Source organism: Coffea arabica, chromosome 7e (assembly GCF_036785885.1).
Source record: "Coffea arabica cultivar ET-39 chromosome 7e, Coffea Arabica ET-39 HiFi, whole genome shotgun sequence".
NCBI lineage: Eukaryota > Viridiplantae > Streptophyta > Magnoliopsida > Gentianales > Rubiaceae > Coffea > Coffea arabica.
This window is the reverse complement of record NC_092323.1, coordinates 42,084,835-42,104,212: the sequence shown is the minus strand read 5'-3', so window position 1 is coordinate 42,104,212 and position 19,378 is coordinate 42,084,835. Positions and strand designations below refer to the sequence as shown.

The 19,378-nt window shown below is 34.3% G+C and overlaps 1 protein-coding gene across 1 annotated transcript; it reads left to right on the top strand.

Annotated features, from left to right (window-relative positions):
• Positions 1-403: 403 nt before the first annotated feature.
• LOC113700854 (uncharacterized) lies at positions 404-5,680 on the top strand. The gene is made up of 5 exons (XM_027221287.2): positions 404-728; positions 831-926; positions 1,199-2,146; positions 2,350-3,815; positions 3,911-5,680. The coding sequence occupies exons 1-5, from the start codon at positions 404-406 to the stop codon at positions 5,678-5,680; spliced, it is 4,605 nt and encodes a 1,534-aa protein (XP_027077088.2).
• The last annotated feature ends 13,698 nt before the right edge of the window (positions 5,681-19,378 follow it).

Genomic DNA, 19,378 nt, shown 5'->3' with positions numbered 1-19,378 from the left:
TGATATTTACACTATAAACATCGAAATTTAGTTATCGTTTGCATATCGTTTTAGGATATTGACATTTTTCCTTTGATATCTGCTTTTCCATCAGTTGTCTCCTGGCTAATTTGGATTGTGAAGTTTTTCTTGCGCCACTTTCAAGGTACCTGCATTTCTTTTTAATTTGGATTTTGCATGTTAATCTGATACCTATATCATTTGCTTATATTTTCTCTTCTTGTTTCTATTTCATTTAAACATATTTGTTATTGTTATCATTCATTACCATCGCATTTTTATGTTTTTCTACTTTCTATGAATCTTGTTTGTTACACTTGTTATATAATCAATACCGTGGAACTTCTGCCATGAGATTCACTGTCACTTCTGTGACTTTTGCCATTAAGAGTGACCTTGTGATATGGGCCGAAAGCGCAAATCTATTTCTGAAGATGAGCGTCGTATACAAGTTAATCAGCGCCGACGAGAAAGATATGCTAAGAAAGCAGCTGAGAGACAACAAAAAACACAACAGAGTACTGAATATGAAAACAGATTCAGTCACGGTTCTCATGCTATGTCTTTTTCTCCAATAGATGATACACTTGTTGATGCTTCTATCCATAATGATGTATCACTTTCAGCTCTATTGAAAGCTGGGTGTACATGTTTTCAAATGCCTGTTGTTAGTTCTTCTGATCAGTCAGCCATGCATTTCAGCTCGACAAATGACACTGTTGACGAAAGTATACTCTTGAGCCTCCTAAACCAATTGTTTTGTACTAACCGTCAAATTTTCATGAAAGCTCACAAATTATTGTTGCTTATTTCCTTTCTTCTACTAACAGTTTTTGCAACAAGTGATTGTCTGCTTCCTCAAAACATCCTTCCTTGGACAACTTTTCAAACAGATATCTTTGATGATTCCTCAGCTGTAGATTTAGGTAGGCTTACGAATTATTTATCAACTATATCTCTGTTCTCTTCTTATATACTAAGAACTATTAACTTCCCTCTCTTTTAAGCCCATTCTTTTTTGTTGTGATCTCTTCTGGAATCTTGCTATCCTCTACTATCAATTGTTCTATCTGAAGACCGGCCATCAACCAGCAATCTGCAGCATCCAACTGGTAGCTATATACTATAGATTTCTATATACGTATGTCTATATAAGTGTGACTGAGATTCTTCATACTTTTTTCCATTCTCCTGTCAGTTAGAAGTGCCTATATTCCATATTGTATAGGTCCACGTCGTAGAAGAAAAAACATATCATTGTTGCAACAAATACCAGTTCACCCAAGTGTTTTACCAGACGTTCCAGACTGTATCTTTTGTCATGCTAAGCGATTCTACATGGAGCCACCAAAATTTTGTTGTTCAGCAGGTGAAATTCACTTAGCAGAAACTCAAATGCCAGAAAAATTAGTTCAACTTTACAAGGCAAATACCCCTGAAGCTAGAGAATTTCAATTGTGCATCAGGAGCTATAATAACATGTTTGCTTTTACATCCCTTGGCGTTCATTATGATAAAAATTTTAGCAGAAGGAATAATGGTATATATACGTTCAGAGTACAGGGCCAGATTTACCATTTTATTAATCCATTGGTTCCTTCTGAGGGTGAAAGAGCAACAAACTTGCAACTATATTTTTATGACACGCAACATGAAATAGCCAATCGTATGGCAATTTCTAGCAAGTTCAGGGAATCCATTATCCAGCAACTCAAGGATATTCTTCATGATAATCCTTATTCCACTTTCATCAGAAGTTTGGTGGACCTTCATGATCTTGAAGATCATAAAATTTTCTTGAAATCAGATCCAGGTTTAGATCAAAGAGTCTACAACCTTCCTGCAGTGTCTCAGGTAGCAGCAATGTGGAATGAAAATGATTATAACACTGGTGATGGCACTCGGAATATCCAGATTTTCACAAAAACAGGAAGCAAGCGCATATTAAAGCAATATTACGGCTGCTATGATACACTTCAGTATCCACTTATATTTGCAAAGGGTGAGACTGGATGGCACAAGGATATACTGCGGATACCAAGATCAGATGTTCTTAACCAGTTAGGTTCAACATGCCAGAACCAAAATATCCTCTCAATCCAAAATTGCTCACACATTGATGAAGTCATATCTGCCGAAGAAAAAGGTACTGATATCAGTTGCAAAATTAATCGCAATGTCAGAAAAACTCATTCAAATACATTTATATTTTGCTGCTCTCTATTCAATTTCTCATTTATATTATCAGTCTTTACGATCAATACAGTTCCAAAATATTTATGCAAATTTACTTATATGTTAAGTCTGTCCCTTCAATAACTAATTCATATTCTTGCTGATTTCTAACAGTCTCCAAGAAAAAGAAAATCAAGAGACCAACAGTATCTTGTCGTGAATATTATGCATATAAGTTTCAGGTCAGAGATGGTGATCAGTCAAATTTACTACACATAGGAAGACTACTGCAGCAATATTCAGTAGAAACCTATATTAAATTGGAGACATCACGGTTGGAATTCCACAGACACAGGCAGCAACACTTAAGAACTGAGGTTTATCAAGGATTAATGGATAGTGTAACAAGTGGTGAGACTTCAGGATCAAGAATTGGTAAACGGATTATTCTTCCAGCAAGTTTTATAGGAGGTCCCAGAGACATGCGTCGAAGATATATGGATGCCATGTCACTTGTTCAACGATATGGAAAACCTGACATCTTTCTCACAATGACATGTAATCCATCCTGGCCAGAGATAAAACTACATTTATCAGATGAAGATGAAATTCAAAATAGACCAGATTTGATTTCTCGGGTATTCCGAGCAAAAATTGAGCAGTTAAAAGATGATTTGTTCAAAAGAAATCTCTTCGGTGAAGTTGCAGCTTATACTTATGTCATTGAATTTCAGAAGCGAGGATTGCCACATGCTCATTTCCTGATTATCCTCAAACAAGGATCAAAAATGTTTTCTCCTGAGGCATATGATAGAATTGTTTCTGCAGAGTTACCAGATCCAAAAGAGTCACCGTATTTATATTCATTGGTGATAAAGCACATGCTTCATGGACCATGTGGCACATTGAATCCAAACAACCCCTGTATGCGTCAAAATGGAAAGTGCAGAAATAACTATCCAAAAGAATTCTCTGCATACACTAAACATGCAAGAAATTCCTATCCTGTTTATAGAAGGCGAAATGATGGAAAAAATGTTATTATCAGGGAACATTTGCTTGATAACCGATGGGTTGTACCATATAATGCATATCTACTTGCAAAATTTGATTGTCATATCAATGTCGAGATATGCTCTGCTATTGAAGCAGTCAAATATATTTACAAGTATATCTACAAGGGACATGACAAAGTTATGTATCAGATCACAACTCATCAGACAAAAAATATCATTGATGAGATTCATAACTTTCAATCTGCTAGATGGATTTGTGCTCCTGAAGCTATGTGGAGGATATTTGCATTTGATTTAACCAACATTCATCCATCAGTGATGACAATGCACTTACATCTGGAAAATTATCAGCCTATATCATTCACTCAAGATCAGATATTGCAAGATGTTCTTCGTAATGAAAGAAATTTAAGGACAATGTTGACAGAATTCTTGTCTATGAATCGAACAAATAAAAGAGCACAGGATCTCAATTGTCTCTATAGAGAATTTCCTCGGTACTTTACTTGGGATGAAGGTGACAGGATATGGATTGATAGGAAACGTGGAGAGGTCATCGGTCGTATTAACACAGCACACCCTGTTGAGGGAGAAAGATATTACCTCAGAATGTTACTTATGCATGTAAGAAAACCAACCTCTTTTGATGAGTTAAAATCTGTCAACGGTTGCCAGGCATCCTCATATAAAGAACTGCAACACTTCGTGGATTACTCCAGACGGACAGTGGTTTTGATGAATGTTTATCTGAGGCACTTGTATACAAGATGCCATGTTCCCTTAGACAACTTTTTGCTGTGTTACTTGTGCACTGTACACCAACAAATCCAAGAGATGCTTGGTTGAAATTCGAAAATCATTTGTCAGAAGACATTAGACAAAACTTAGCATTATCGCAGCAACAAGTACAAATTCAAGTTCTTAACTTGATTGATCAACATCTTCAGATCATGGGAAAAGATATAACTGATTACAATCTCACAGATATTCCTTATCAGATGTTGTGTGCAGATAAGTCTGTCAAAGAAATTGAAGTTGAGTATCAGATACCTATTTCTGATGAAGATTTAGCTGCAGTATCAATGTTAAACAGTGCACAAAAGTCTGCATTCGACAAAATAATGCAAAAAATCAATGAAAATGCTCCTGCTGCCTTTTTCATTGATGGTCCTGGTGGAACTGGTAAATCTTTTTTATACAAAGCATTGCTTGCAACTGTGAGATCAAGAGGTTATATTGCACTTGCAACAGCAACATCTGGTGCTGCAGCATCATTATTGCCGGGAGGACGCACGGCACACTCTCGCTTCAAGATTCCACTCCACCAAGACATCAAGCAAACATGTAACATTTCAAAACAAAGTAGCATCAGTAAGCTTCTGAAACTTGCAAAGTTGATTATATGGGATGAAGCAACGATGGCTAAAAAATATGCAATTGAATCATTTGATGCAATGCTTCGTGATATTCTAGATTGTGATACTATATTCGGTGGCAAAATCATTGTCTTTGGTGGAGATTTTCGACAAACTCTCCCTGTTGTTCGAAGAGGTCAGAAAGACGATTATATATCTGCATCACTTGTCAACTCTTACATCTGGCCTCATTTACAAAAAATGCATCTGACTGAAAATATGAGAGCTAGATTGGATCCTCAATTTTCAGATCTTTTGCTCAGAATTGGAAATGGGACAGAACCAACATTTGGAGACAGCAAAATTCAACTGCCACTATCTATCCTAATTCCTTTCATGAATGATGCTGTTTCCCTTGATCAGTTAATAAGTGCTGTTTATCCATCACTCACTGATTTTATTCACAATAGCTCAAACGTCACCAATAGAGCCATTCTTACTACAACAAATGACTTTGTCCATGATGTAAATAACCTTTTGATTCAAAGATTTCCTGGTCAAGAAACAAGATACATGAGTTTTGATCAAACACTTGATCCTTCAAAGCAAGCTGATCATGGAGATTTTCTGAACACTATCCAGCCACCAGGATTGCCGCACCATGAGTTAATCCTGAAACCTTGTTGTCCTATAATTCTTCTTAGAAATTTGAATCCCGCCCAAGGTTTGTGTAATGGTACACGTTTAATTTGTTTAAATTTTGCTCGCAATCTTATTCATGCACAGATTACTTCAGGAAATCACAGTGGAAAACAAGTTTTCATTCCTCGAATTCCACTGCATAGCTCAAATGATGAATCTTATCCAATACCATTCAAGCGAACTCAATTTCCTGTTTCATTATGTTTTGCAATGACTATTAACAAATCACAGGGGCAGACACTTGACTTTGTTGGAATATATTTAAAAGAACCAGTCTTTTCACATGGCCAATTGTATGTTGCAATGTCAAGGGCAAGAACTGCAGAAAAACTAAAGATACTTCTAAGACCAGTTGTGCTTGAATACATGGCAGATAGTAGTACACGAAACATTGTTTATGAAGAAATACTTGCAGCTGCAACTGCTACTTAAGTACCAGCCTTTTGTATTCTATCTATCATGTCTTTTATACTTAGTTCATATCAATTTGCATCTAAATCATTTCCAACGCATTCTGCTTTGTTTATCATATTCAACATGCCTGTCCTTTATGATTTTCTGTTATAATTGCTAATAATTGTGTTCACTAATTTATATATTTCATATATTGTAGTTATGGATGACAGATGTATTCCTGTTAGCAGTTTGAGTCATGAATCAAAAGATTGGATGATTAAGGGAATTCTCACCGAAAAATCACCAATCTATCCAGGAAAGAATCAAGGTTCTTGCTTCATCAGACTAATGTTTTCAGATCAACAGGTCAGATAAACACTTCATTTGCTCACTTAGTTACTTGTTTGTCCAGCAAAGAAAAAAGGTTATCCGAATACACATTATGTCTACAACTCAATTTTGAAATACTAAAATTTAAGAATACTAAAATTTAATTATGTAAACTGTACATATCAAATTCTATATACCAATAAATCACTTTGTAAACAATTGTTAGAGTTTCTTGGTTATCAATTAGAAAACAGCAGGATTAAATAACCAAACGGTAAACAAAATTTGAAATCATTCATATCTCCTCATTTGTTTACTACTTTTTCTCTTGTTTTGACAGCATGAATCAATTCAAGCAATTGCCTTTAATAGAGATGTCAATTACGTTCATGACAAATTACAACTTTATGAGACCTATTATATTGCAAATGCTGCTGTTGTACCAATTACTGATCCAAGAAACCAAACTGGCTCTGTTCCACTCCAGTTAACACTCACTAAAGCTGCCTTCATCAAGAAAGTTGGCAAAACGGACTCAGTTCAGCTAGCAGACTCCTTTCCTATCACTGCGTTTTGGAGTCTTGACAAATACAAGAATAGTGATGCAGACAGATTCAGTATAAAAACTCATGAATAATAAATACTACATGATACTTTACTGTACATTTTCTAATCAGAAAATTTTCATGTTCAACTAGACATCCTGTGTGTAGCAATCCATGCATTTCCAGAAGAAGTGGTTGGTACTGCAAGAGGACCACGTACAATTCAAAAATTCATAGTTGTCAATCCCGAGTAAGTATCTCATGATCTTAGCTGTGAGAACTACAAAATAAACATAGTTATAAAGCATTTGATATATGAACAACTTGTTGATCGTTTACTTGTAACTGTATCATCCATATATTAAAATTTACAGATGTAGACCATTGATATTCACAATGTGGGAACCTTACATTTACTATGAAGGTCTTGAGCTTGTTAACAGAATCCACACTCATCCACCAATTTTGATTCTACGACCTAGAATCAGCACTTATCATGGTAAAAATATAGTCAAAATCAACCTGATGCTATTTACATTTAGTTTAAATAAACATAACTTCATTTACTTTTTTGGCGCAATTAATCAGGAATTGACATTAGCACTCGACCAAATAGTACAATTGTCCTGGATCCACCACTCCATCAGACTGCTTCTCTCAAAATCTGGTATGCTTTCACTTACAAATATCACCTTCTTTTACTCAAAATTCTCTTCATAACTATCCACATAAATATTAACATTTGCTTTTACTATGATAGGTCTCAAGAGAATATTTCTTACATTCACAGAGTTATCAATCAAAGACTATATGAGAAAGATAAACAAAAAACAGTTGCGCCAGCCAACACTGAACTTCGTTTGATTGGACAGATTCTTGCATCATCAAATCCAGTAAAACATAGACATATATGCACCACTAATCTACATTATCAGCTACATACCTTATGATCTTATAATCTCGCTCATTCAATTTTATTAACATCTATATATAACTATGTTTGAATCAGATAAAGAACTTTTGGATCAGAGGAAAAATCAGAATCATCAACTGCAATCAGCGATTTTTTTCTGCGATATGCACTGGCTGCAACAAAATCACTGGTGCTCCAATGGATATGGAATTTGATTGCAATTTCTGTGGACTCAGAGATACAAAGCCCAAACCAAAGTAACTTTATCTTTAAGTTCTGAAAATTCCTTATGATACCCTTCATATATTCTATCTCATGTGCTAACAATCATCCCTACTGCAGAGTTAAATTCCAAGCATAGATTTATGACGACACTGGTTTCATTGATGCAACAGTAGAGGATCTAAATGCTGAAACCCTCATTGATTACACCGCTACTCAAATATATGAGAAGCATCTACAGGTAGATTAATTTTGATATAATTATACGAACAGATATAATTTCAATTAATATTGTCTACCAGAATCAGTAACAAAAGTTATTTTTTTACAGGGAGAATTGCTGCCTTTTAGCAGAATTACTGAAAAATTGCAAAATCAAAATTTTCTCTGTGAGATGAGATCATATCTTCCCTCTCAGAAGCATCTTCTTCCATTATTTTTCCTCACAACCTTCATTCCAGAAGAACCAGAACAACATCCAGAAGCTCATCAAATTGCTGAAACACAATCATCAGAGTTAGTTGCAACTCCACCATCCTTTGTAAAAGACACCACCACAGAAACTGCCGCTTACATTGAACCAGTTTCCCCGACTCTCATTGCAACGTCAACTTTATCTGTTGTCTCAGTGGATCAAGGCAGCCACAAAGGTCCCTCATCTTCAGTAAAACGAAGTCTTGAAGAAGAACTAACAAAGACGGCAAAACATCCAAAAGTTGATTGAACTCTCCAGTCAAGTGAAGAGATGACAGAAAATCCACTTTTGTTAGACATGCAAAAACACTGGTTAGGCATGTATTAGTTTCAGTTCAAACAACAGCGTGCTTTTGTTATTTGGTGATAAACTAGAAGTTATGTGACTTTCACTTTTCTATCCATCTTTTCAATCACCAAAAACTTAATATTACTTGCAAATTACCATAATATCTCTACAAATATAAATTACTTCTGCTAAAACTACTCACGTTACTCGTTCCTCTCTCCCAGCAAATTTTCCCAACAAGCAACAGCCAATTCACCAAATATGGGCACCCCGCGTCGAACGCGGGGTCTCACCACCTAGTACAACTACAAAATAGGTATTCTAATTGGCTAGCGATACTGTCATAGCAATTTTTATTTAAATACCAATATTACCCTCAGTTAGTCAACCTCATATATTCCCATTGATTTTGTTGGGGTTGATTGTTCACTCATTACTCTTTTTTCCCCCTTTCTTATTAATGCAGCAACCAGTTTTTCTTCTCTCTTATTCCCACCTTACGATCTCTCTCTGCATCTTTCCTATTTTACAATTTCTTTTCAGTCTCTTGAGACCTTAGCAGTATGTACTATGTAGTTCAAGACTTGCATATATTCTTCTCCACATTGCTTTTGCTATTTCTCCATCAATATCAGTAATTTTTTTCCTGCTTTTTTCTTTTCATTTTTGGTTTTATTCCATTATGTTTTCTATCAAATAATTTTTGCTTATAGTTTTTTTGGAGCGATCATAAATTTTGATTAAATTTAGGATGGAATTTTGTTGCAATTATAATGAGATTCAAAGTTCTCATCTTTTGAGTAATTTTTTGTTGCAATTATAGCAATATTGTACATTTTTTATTTTGTTCTATTTATTTATTTTTTGTTAATTCATTCTAGTAGTATCAAATTATAGATTCTATATAAAGTCTTTTTCAAGTTTTGTTTTACCATGAATTTGGGTTTAATCATAAATCATAAGTTAGACTTGTGACTTGTTGCTTACATAGGAGTAAATCATGAGTTGTTCAATTATTATATCAATCTTGACTTCAACATGTGTCCATAATTTTTTCAATAACTAGATTAAATTAATTTTAAATTGCATTATGTTCTACATCCATAATATTGAAGGAACAGTGTGTCTACATTTTTTGGATTATTTTCATTTAGATTGTTAGTTGTTTGAGTTAAACCACATTGTATTCACAAAAAATAACTTTTAAATACAACTTTGAAAATAAAAAATAAGGGCATTCTAAAACAAAAGAATTACACTATAAGAAAACATTATGGTAAAAAAACTCAAAACCAAATCAGTGATTTGCAAAAATAATAAGAGTAAATTTTATATACACTGACAGTTTATTCACTATTATGATTAAATGAATGCCACATAAGTGAAATTCATATTTGAAATTCAAATTTAGCATATGTAACATTCATCCAAACATGACAGTGTATACACTCAATATATAGAAGATTAATCCAAATAATAAATAAATAAGTTAAAGAGAAAGAATAAGAAGGCAAACTAGTCAATTAATTAGAGAGGGAAGCAAAAAGAGTAATTAGTGGACAATGGGTCCAACAAAATCAATGACAATATATGGGATTTACTAGTCAAGGGTAATGTTGGTATTTGAATAAAAATTACTCCGGTCGGAAGATTATTGCTCTGATGGCCAGCCATTCTAACAACATTTAGTAGCAGTATTTGGCTTAATTACAAGTTGCCCCGGTAATACAGAGTGAGTAGTAGATTATCTCTATAATTTGAAAACTCACAAATTACCCCCTGACAAAATGGTCAAACATTTGAGGTGGGATTTATACGTATGAAAGGTCTAAAAAGACATTCATGTCCTCGGTTACATGATGAAATAAGTTTCTAACTCACAAGTTGCTCTGAAGTTTCTATTGAAGAGCATTGTAGTGTGTAAAAGATAATGACATAAATTTAGTTGTAATAATTGAAATTAGATAAATTATTTTCATTAAATAAATGTTTTAGTTTTCATAAGAATTTGTGTTAGTTAAAAATATTTCATAAAGAAATATTGATTGATATTTGAGCATTAACAGGAATTATTAAGAATGACAAACAAAGAAAAACAAATAAATATTCATTGTGATATTTATTGAGCTTTTCGTGATTTTAATTTCAATTTTAGTTTTAACGAGAGGGAGGTAGACTTCCAATTGAGTGTCTGAAATGGGGCCATTGAATAACACCAACATTACACACACACACACAGATATATATATATATATATATATATATATATATATATATAATTTTCAAAAATAATTCCCAATCGCAAAAAATGAAAATTACATATTGGCATGAGATGTAATTCACTTTTATTTTTCTTTGTTTTCTTATTTATATCTATAATTGTATCATTATTTCTTAGATACTACAAAATTTTTTATAGAAAAGTATAATAATATAATCTTCTAAGGACACTATTATCAAAGCATTATGTATACGAGGGGCATGACTATCCTTTCACATCTCACATACATAATAAAATTTAACCTACATGTTTGACCAATTGATTACCAGGGGCAATATTTGCTACCCAACTTATATTACAGGGTGCAACTTAAAATTAAGCCTTTAAGTTTTTACATCTATTTTCAAATCCCATCACACCCGCTATGTAACATCATAAGCCTAATTTTTTCCTCAAGTCTACTGCTTTCTCTTCTTCAACATTTGGACCAATGGTAGACTATGATTTGGGTATTTCATGCTGCATCAAAAGGTATAGTTGGCAAGTTAAGTCACATTTTTTGTGTCACAAGCACTTTTACATCCAAAAGAATAAAAAGCTCCAAATGCATGTTTCTTGCAAATTTGGTTTTTTTTTTTTTGGCTATCCGCATCCCAATCTCAAAACTAATGAACCACAAGGGGCTAGGTTGCAGGTTGCAAAACTATAAGGGATCAATTGAACATTTGCTAAACCATAGGACAATTTTCAAGAATTAAAAAACCATCAGAGGATAAATTCCAAGTTTCACAACTATAAAGAAATAGGTTAAACAGTCACTAAACCACAGTGGAGTTTTGGGTATTTAACCCTTTTAATTTTTATTAGCTTTTTTTTGGGGGGGAGGGGTTTTAGTAATTTACCCTTTTAATTTTTATTGATTTCGTTTTGAGCATAAGAAGCTTTTTGCTATTTCGGTTTTTCTTTTTTTTTTTTCCTTTTCTTTTTGTAGGAGTAATGGGCTTGGTAAAATTTTTGTAGGCTTGGTCTAGGAACCAATTTATAAACCATTTGGTATGTGCAATAGACAAATGAGCTTTCTTACCTCATTATATATCACCCATTATCACTTTTCCTACGTCATCATATATTATTAAACCAACGTGGCTATTTTGTATACCGCATTGCCATATAATAGCGACCAATAAATATCTCACATTTGTTATGTGATCCAAAAATATGTACCCGTGAATCAACCTTTTAGAAAAACAAATGTGAATCAAAGTTCAAATTTCTTAAAGGGTAAAAGCCTTGATGCATTGGTGATTGTTCTTGGTTGAAAATCATAGAAGTTTCGTGTTCTTTTGTTCCGCTCGCGTTTTACTTTTTCCCTCCTTTGTCTTGCTGGTGAGTTCTGGTTTTGCTTCCTTTTGCTCATCTGTCTCTCATCTATGCTGTCTCATGTGTGCATGATGTAGGACACATGATTTTTCTTTCTCATAAACTCTTTTGTTTCTGTTGTCTTTTTCATGAATGTCTTCTCTCTTACGTTTCTGTTGGTCTATTGTATTTTGCTGGCTAATATATAAACAAAGTGTCATAGTGAACGCAAAATGTATATATGCATTATATTCTCTGTTTTTTAGAACTGATATTTACACTATAAACATCAAAATTTAGTTATCGTTTGCATATCGTTTTAGGATATTGACATTTTTCCTTTGATATCTGCTTTTCCATCAGTTGTCTCCTGGCTAATTTGGATTGTGAAGTTTTTCTTGCGCCACTTTCAAGGTACCTGCATTTCTTTTTAATTTGGATTTTGCATGTTAATCTGATACCTATATCATTTGCTTATATTTTCTCTTCTTGTTTCTATTTCATTTAAACATATTTGTTATTGTTATCATTCATTACCATCGCATTTTTATGTTTTTCTACTTTCTATGAATCTTGTTTGTTACACTTGTTATATAATCAATACCGTGGAACTTCTGCCATGAGATTCACTGTCACTTCTGTGACTTTTGCCATTAAGAGTGACCTTGTGATATGGGCCGAAAGCGCAAATCTATTTCTGAAGATGAGCGTCGTATACAAGTTAATCAGCGCCGACGAGAAAGATATGCTAAGAAAGCAGCTGAGAGACAACAAAAAACACAACAGAGTACTGAATATGAAAACAGATTCAGTCACGGTTCTCATGCTATGTCTTTTTCTCCAATAGATGATACACTTGTTGATGCTTCTATCCATAATGATGTATCACTTTCAGCTCTATTGAAAGCTGGGTGTACATGTTTTCAAATGCCTGTTGTTAGTTCTTCTGATCAGTCAGCCATGCATTTCAGCTCGACAAATGACACTGTTGACGAAAGTATACTCTTGAGCCTCCTAAACCAATTGTTTTGTACTAACCGTCAAATTTTCATGAAAGCTCACAAATTATTGTTGCTTATTTCCTTTCTTCTACTAACAGTTTTTGCAACAAGTGATTGTCTGCTTTCTCAAAACATCCTTCCTTGGACAACTTTTCAAACAGATATCTTTGATGATTCCTCAGCTGTAGATTTAGGTAGGCTTACGAATTATTTATCAACTATATCTCTGTTCTCTTCTTATATACTAAGAACTATTAACTTCCCTCTCTTTTAAGCCCATTCTTTTTTGTTGTGATCTCTTCTGGAATCTTGCTATCCTCTACTATCAATTGTTCTATCTGAAGACCGGCCATCAACCAGCAATCTGCAGCATCCAACTGGTAGCTATATACTATAGATTTCTATATACGTATGTCTATATAAGTGTGACTGAGATTCTTCATACTTTTTTCCATTCTCCTGTCAGTTAGAAGTGCCTATATTCCATATTGTATAGGTCCACGTCGTAGAAGAAAAAACATATCATTGTTGCAACAAATACCAGTTCACCCAAGTGTTTTACCAGACGTTCCAGACTGTATCTTTTGTCATGCTAAGCGATTCTACATGGAGCCACCAAAATTTTGTTGTTCAGCAGGTGAAATTCACTTAGCAGAAACTCAAATGCCAGAAAAATTAGTTCAACTTTACAAGGCAAATACCCCTGAAGCTAGAGAATTTCAATTGTGCATCAGGAGCTATAATAACATGTTTGCTTTTACATCCCTTGGCGTTCATTATGATAAAAATTTTAGCAGAAGGAATAATGGTATATATACGTTCAGAGTACAGGGCCAGATTTACCATTTTATTAATCCATTGGTTCCTTCTGAGGGTGAAAGAGCAACAAACTTGCAACTATATTTTTATGACACGCAACATGAAATAGCCAATCGTATGGCAATTTCTAGCAAGTTCAGGGAATCCATTATCCATCAACTCAAGGATATTCTTCATGATAATCCTTATTCCACTTTCATCAGAAGTTTGGTGGACCTTCATGATCTTGAAGATCATAAAATTTTCTTGAAATCAGATCCAGGTTTAGATCAAAGAGTCTACAACCTTCCTGCAGTGTCTCAGGTAGCAGCAATGTGGAATGAAAATGATTATAACACTGGTGATGGCACTCGGAATATCCAGATTTTCACAAAAACAGGAAGCAAGCGCATATTAAAGCAATATTACGGCTGCTATGATACACTTCAGTATCCACTTATATTTGCAAAGGGTGAGACTGGATGGCACAAGGATATACTGCGGATACCAAGATCAGATGTTCTTAACCAGTTAGGTTCAACATGCCAGAACCAAAATATCCTCTCAATCCAAAATTGCTCACACATTGATGAAGTCATATCTGCCGAAGAAAAAGGTACTGATATCAGTTGCAAAATTAATCGCAATGTCAGAAAAACTCATTCAAATACATTTATATTTTGCTGCTCTCTATTCAATTTCTCATTTATATTATCAGTCTTTACGATCAATACATTTCCAAAATATTTATGCAAATTTACTTATATGTTAAGTCTGTCCCTTCAATAACTAATTCATATTCTTGCTGATTTCTAACAGTCTCCAAGAAAAAGAAAATCAAGAGACCAACAGTATCTTGTCGTGAATATTATGCATATAAGTTTCAGGTCAGAGATGGTGATCAGTCAAATTTACTACACATAGGAAGACTACTGCAGCAATATTCAGTAGAAACCTATATTAAATTGGAGACATCACGGTTGGAATTCCACAGACACAGGCAGCAACACTTAAGAACTGAGGTTTATCAAGGATTAATGGATAGTGTAACAAGTGGTGAGACTTCAGGATCAAGAATTGGTAAACGGATTATTCTTCCAGCAAGTTTTATAGGAGGTCCCAGAGACATGCGTCGAAGATATATGGATGCCATGTCACTTGTTCAACGATATGGAAAACCTGACATCTTTCTCACAATGACATGTAATCCATCCTGGCCAGAGATAAAACTACATTTATCAGATGAAGATGAAATTCAAAATAGACCAGATTTGATTTCTCGGGTATTCCGAGCAAAAATTGAGCAGTTAAAAGATGATTTGTTCAAAAGAAATCTCTTCGGTGAAGTTGCAGCTTATACTTATGTCATTGAATTTCAGAAGCGAGGATTGCCACATGCTCATTTCCTGATTATCCTCAAACAAGGATCAAAAATGTTTTCTCCTGAGGCATATGATAGAATTGTTTCTGCAGAGTTACCAGATCCAAAAGAGTCACCGTATTTATATTCATTGGTGATAAAGCACATGCTTCATGGACCATGTGGCACATTGAATCCAAACAACCCCTGTATGCGTCAAAATGGAAAGTGCAGAAATAACTATCCAAAAGAATTCTCTGCATACACTAAACATGCAAGAAATTCCTATCCTGTTTATAGAAGGCGAAATGATGGAAAAAATGTTATTATCAGGGAACATTTGCTTGATAACCGATGGGTTGTACCATATAATGCATATCTACTTGCAAAATTTGATTGTCATATCAATGTCGAGATATGCTCTGCTATTGAAGCAGTCAAATATATTTACAAGTATATCTACAAGGGACACGACAAAGTTATGTATCAGATCACAACTCATCAGACAGAAAATATCATTGATGAGATTCATAACTTTCAATCTGCTAGATGGATTTGTGCTCCTGAAGCTATGTGGAGGATATTTGCATTTGATTTAACCAACATTCATCCATCAGTGATGACAATGCACTTACATCTGGAAAATTATCAGCCTATATCATTCACTCAAGATCAGATATTGCAAGATGTTCTTCGTAATGAAAGAAATTTAAGGACAATGTTGACAGAATTCTTGTCTATGAATCGAACAAATAAAAGAGCACAGGATCTCAATTGTCTCTATAGAGAATTTCCTCGGTACTTTACTTGGGATGAAGGTGACAGGATATGGATTGATAGGAAACGTGGAGAGGTCATCGGTCGTATTAACACAGCACACCCTGTTGAGGGAGAAAGATATTACCTCAGAATGTTACTTATGCATGTAAGAAAACCAACCTCTTTTGATGAGTTAAAATCTGTCAACGGTTGCCAGGCATCCTCATATAAAGAACTGCAACACTTCGTGGATTACTCCAGACGGACAGTGGTTTTGATGAATGTTTATCTGAGGCACTTGTATACAAGATGCCATGTTCCCTTAGACAACTTTTTGCTGTGTTACTTGTGCACTGTACACCAACAAATCCAAGAGATGCTTGGTTGAAATTCGAAAATCATTTGTCAGAAGACATTAGACAAAACTTAGCATTATCGCAGCAACAAGTACAAATTCAAGTTCTTAACTTGATTGATCAACATCTTCAGATCATGGGAAAAGATATAACTGATTACAATCTCACAGATATTCCTTATCAGATGTTGTGTGCAGATAAGTCTGTCAAAGAAATTGAAGTTGAGTATCAGATACCTATTTCTGATGAAGATTTAGCTGCAGTATCAATGTTAAACAGTGCACAAAAGTCTGCATTCGACAAAATAATGCAAAAAATCAATGAAAATGCTCCTGCTGCCTTTTTCATTGATGGTCCTGGTGGAACTGGTAAATCTTTTTTATACAAAGCATTGCTTGCAACTGTGAGATCAAGAGGTTATATTGCACTTGCAACAGCAACATCTGGTGCTGCAGCATCATTATTGCCGGGAGGACGCACGGCACACTCTCGCTTCAAGATTCCACTCCACCAAGACATCAAGCAAACATGTAACATTTCAAAACAAAGTAGCATCAGTAAGCTTCTGAAACTTGCAAAGTTGATTATATGGGATGAAGCAACGATGGCTAAAAAATATGCAATTGAATCATTTGATGCAATGCTTCGTGATATTCTAGATTGTGATACTATATTCGGTGGCAAAATCATTGTCTTTGGTGGAGATTTTCGACAAACTCTCCCTGTTGTTCGAAGAGGTCAGAAAGACGATTATATATCTGCATCACTTGTCAACTCTTACATCTGGCCTCATTTACAAAAAATGCATCTGACTGAAAATATGAGAGCTAGATTGGATCCTCAATTTTCAGATCTTTTGCTCAGAATTGGAAATGGGACAGAACCAACATTTGGAGACAGCAAAATTCAACTGCCACTATCTATCCTAATTCCTTTCATGAATGATGCTGTTTCCCTTGATCAGTTAATAAGTGCTGTTTATCCATCACTCACTGATTTTATTCACAATAGCTCAAACGTCACCAATAGAGCCATTCTTACTACAACAAATGACTTTGTCCATGATGTAAATAACCTTTTGATTCAAAGATTTCCTGGTCAAGAAACAAGATACATGAGTTTTGATCAAACACTTGATCCTTCAAAGCAAGCTGATCATGGAGATTTTCTGAACACTATCCAGCCACCAGGATTGCCGCACCATGAGTTAATCCTGAAACCTTGTTGTCCTATAATTCTTCTTAGAAATTTGAATCCCGCCCAAGGTTTGTGTAATGGTACACGTTTAATTTGTTTAAATTTTGCTCGCAATCTTATTCATGCACAGATTACTTCAGGAAATCACAGTGGAAAACAAGTTTTCATTCCTCGAATTCCACTGCATAGCTCAAATGATGAATCTTATCCAATACCATTCAAGCGAACTCAATTTCCTGTTTCATTATGTTTTGCAATGACTATTAACAAATCATAGGGGCAGACACTTGACTTTGTTGGAATATATTTAAAAGAACCAGTCTTTTCACATGGCCAATTGTATGTTGCAATGTCAAGGGCAAGAACTGCAGAAAAACTAAAGATACTTCTAAGACCAGTTGTGCTTGAATACATGGCAGATAGTAGTACACGAAACATTGTTTATGAAGAAATACTTGCAGCTGCAACTGCTACTTAAGTACCAGCCTTTTGTATTCTATCTATCCTATCTTTTATACTTAGTTCATATCAATTTGCATCTAAATCATTTCCAACGCATTCTGCTTTGTTTATCATATTCAACATGCCTGTCCTTTATGATTTTCTGTTATAATTGCTAATAATTGTGTTCACTAATTTATATATTTCATATATTGTAGTTATGGATGACAGATGTATTCCTGTTAGCAGTTTGAGTCATGAATCAAAAGATTGGATGATTAAGGGAATTCTCACCGAAAAATCACCAATCTATCCAGGAAAGAATCAAGGTTCTTGCTTCATCAGACTAATGTTTTCAGATCAACAGGTCAGATAAACACTTCATTTGCTCACTTAGTTACTTGTTTGTCCAACAAAGAAAAAAGGTTATCCGAATACACATTATGTCTACAACTCAATTTTGAAATACTAAAATTTAAGAATACTAAAATTTAATTATGTAAACTGTACATATCAAATTCTATATACCAATAAATCACTTTGTAAACAATTGTTAGAGTTTCTTGGTTATCAATTAGAAAACAGCAGGATTAAATAACCAAACGGTAAACAAAATTTGAAATCATTCATATCTCCTCATTTGTTTACTACTTTTTCTCTTGTTTTGACAGCATGAATCAATTCAAGCAATTGCCTTTAATAGAGATGTCAATTACGTTCATGACAAATTACAACTTTATGAGACCTATTATATTGCAAATGCTGCTGTTGTACCAATTACTGATCCAAGAAACCAAACTGGTTCTGTTCCACTCCAGTTAACACTCACTAAAGCTGCCTTCATCAAGAAAGTTGGCAAAACGGACTCAGTTCAGCTAGCAGACTCCTTTCCTATCACTGCGTTTTGGAGTCTTGACAAATACAAGAATAGTGATGCAGACAGATTCAGTATAAAAACTCATGAATAATAAATACTACATGATACTTTACTGTACATTTTCTAATCAGAAAATTTTCATGTTCAACTAGACATCCTGTGTGTAGCAATCCATGCATTTCTAGAAGAAGTGGTTGGTACTACAAGAGGACCACGTACAATTCAAAAATTCATAGTTGTCAATCCCGAGTAAGTATCTCATGATCTTAGCTGTGAGAACTACAAAATAAACATAGTTATAAAGCATTTGATATATGAACAACTTGTTGATCGTTTACTTGTAACTGTATCATCCATATATTAAAATTTACAGATGTAGACCATTGATATTCACAATGTGGGAACCTTACATTTACTATGAAGGTCTTGAGCTTGTTAACAGAATCCATACTCATCCACCAATTTTGATTCTACGACCTAGAATCAGCACTTATCATGGTAAAAATATAGTCAAAATCAACCTGATGCTATTTACATTTAGTTTAAATAAACATAACTTCATTTACTTTTTTGGCGCAATTAATCAGGAATT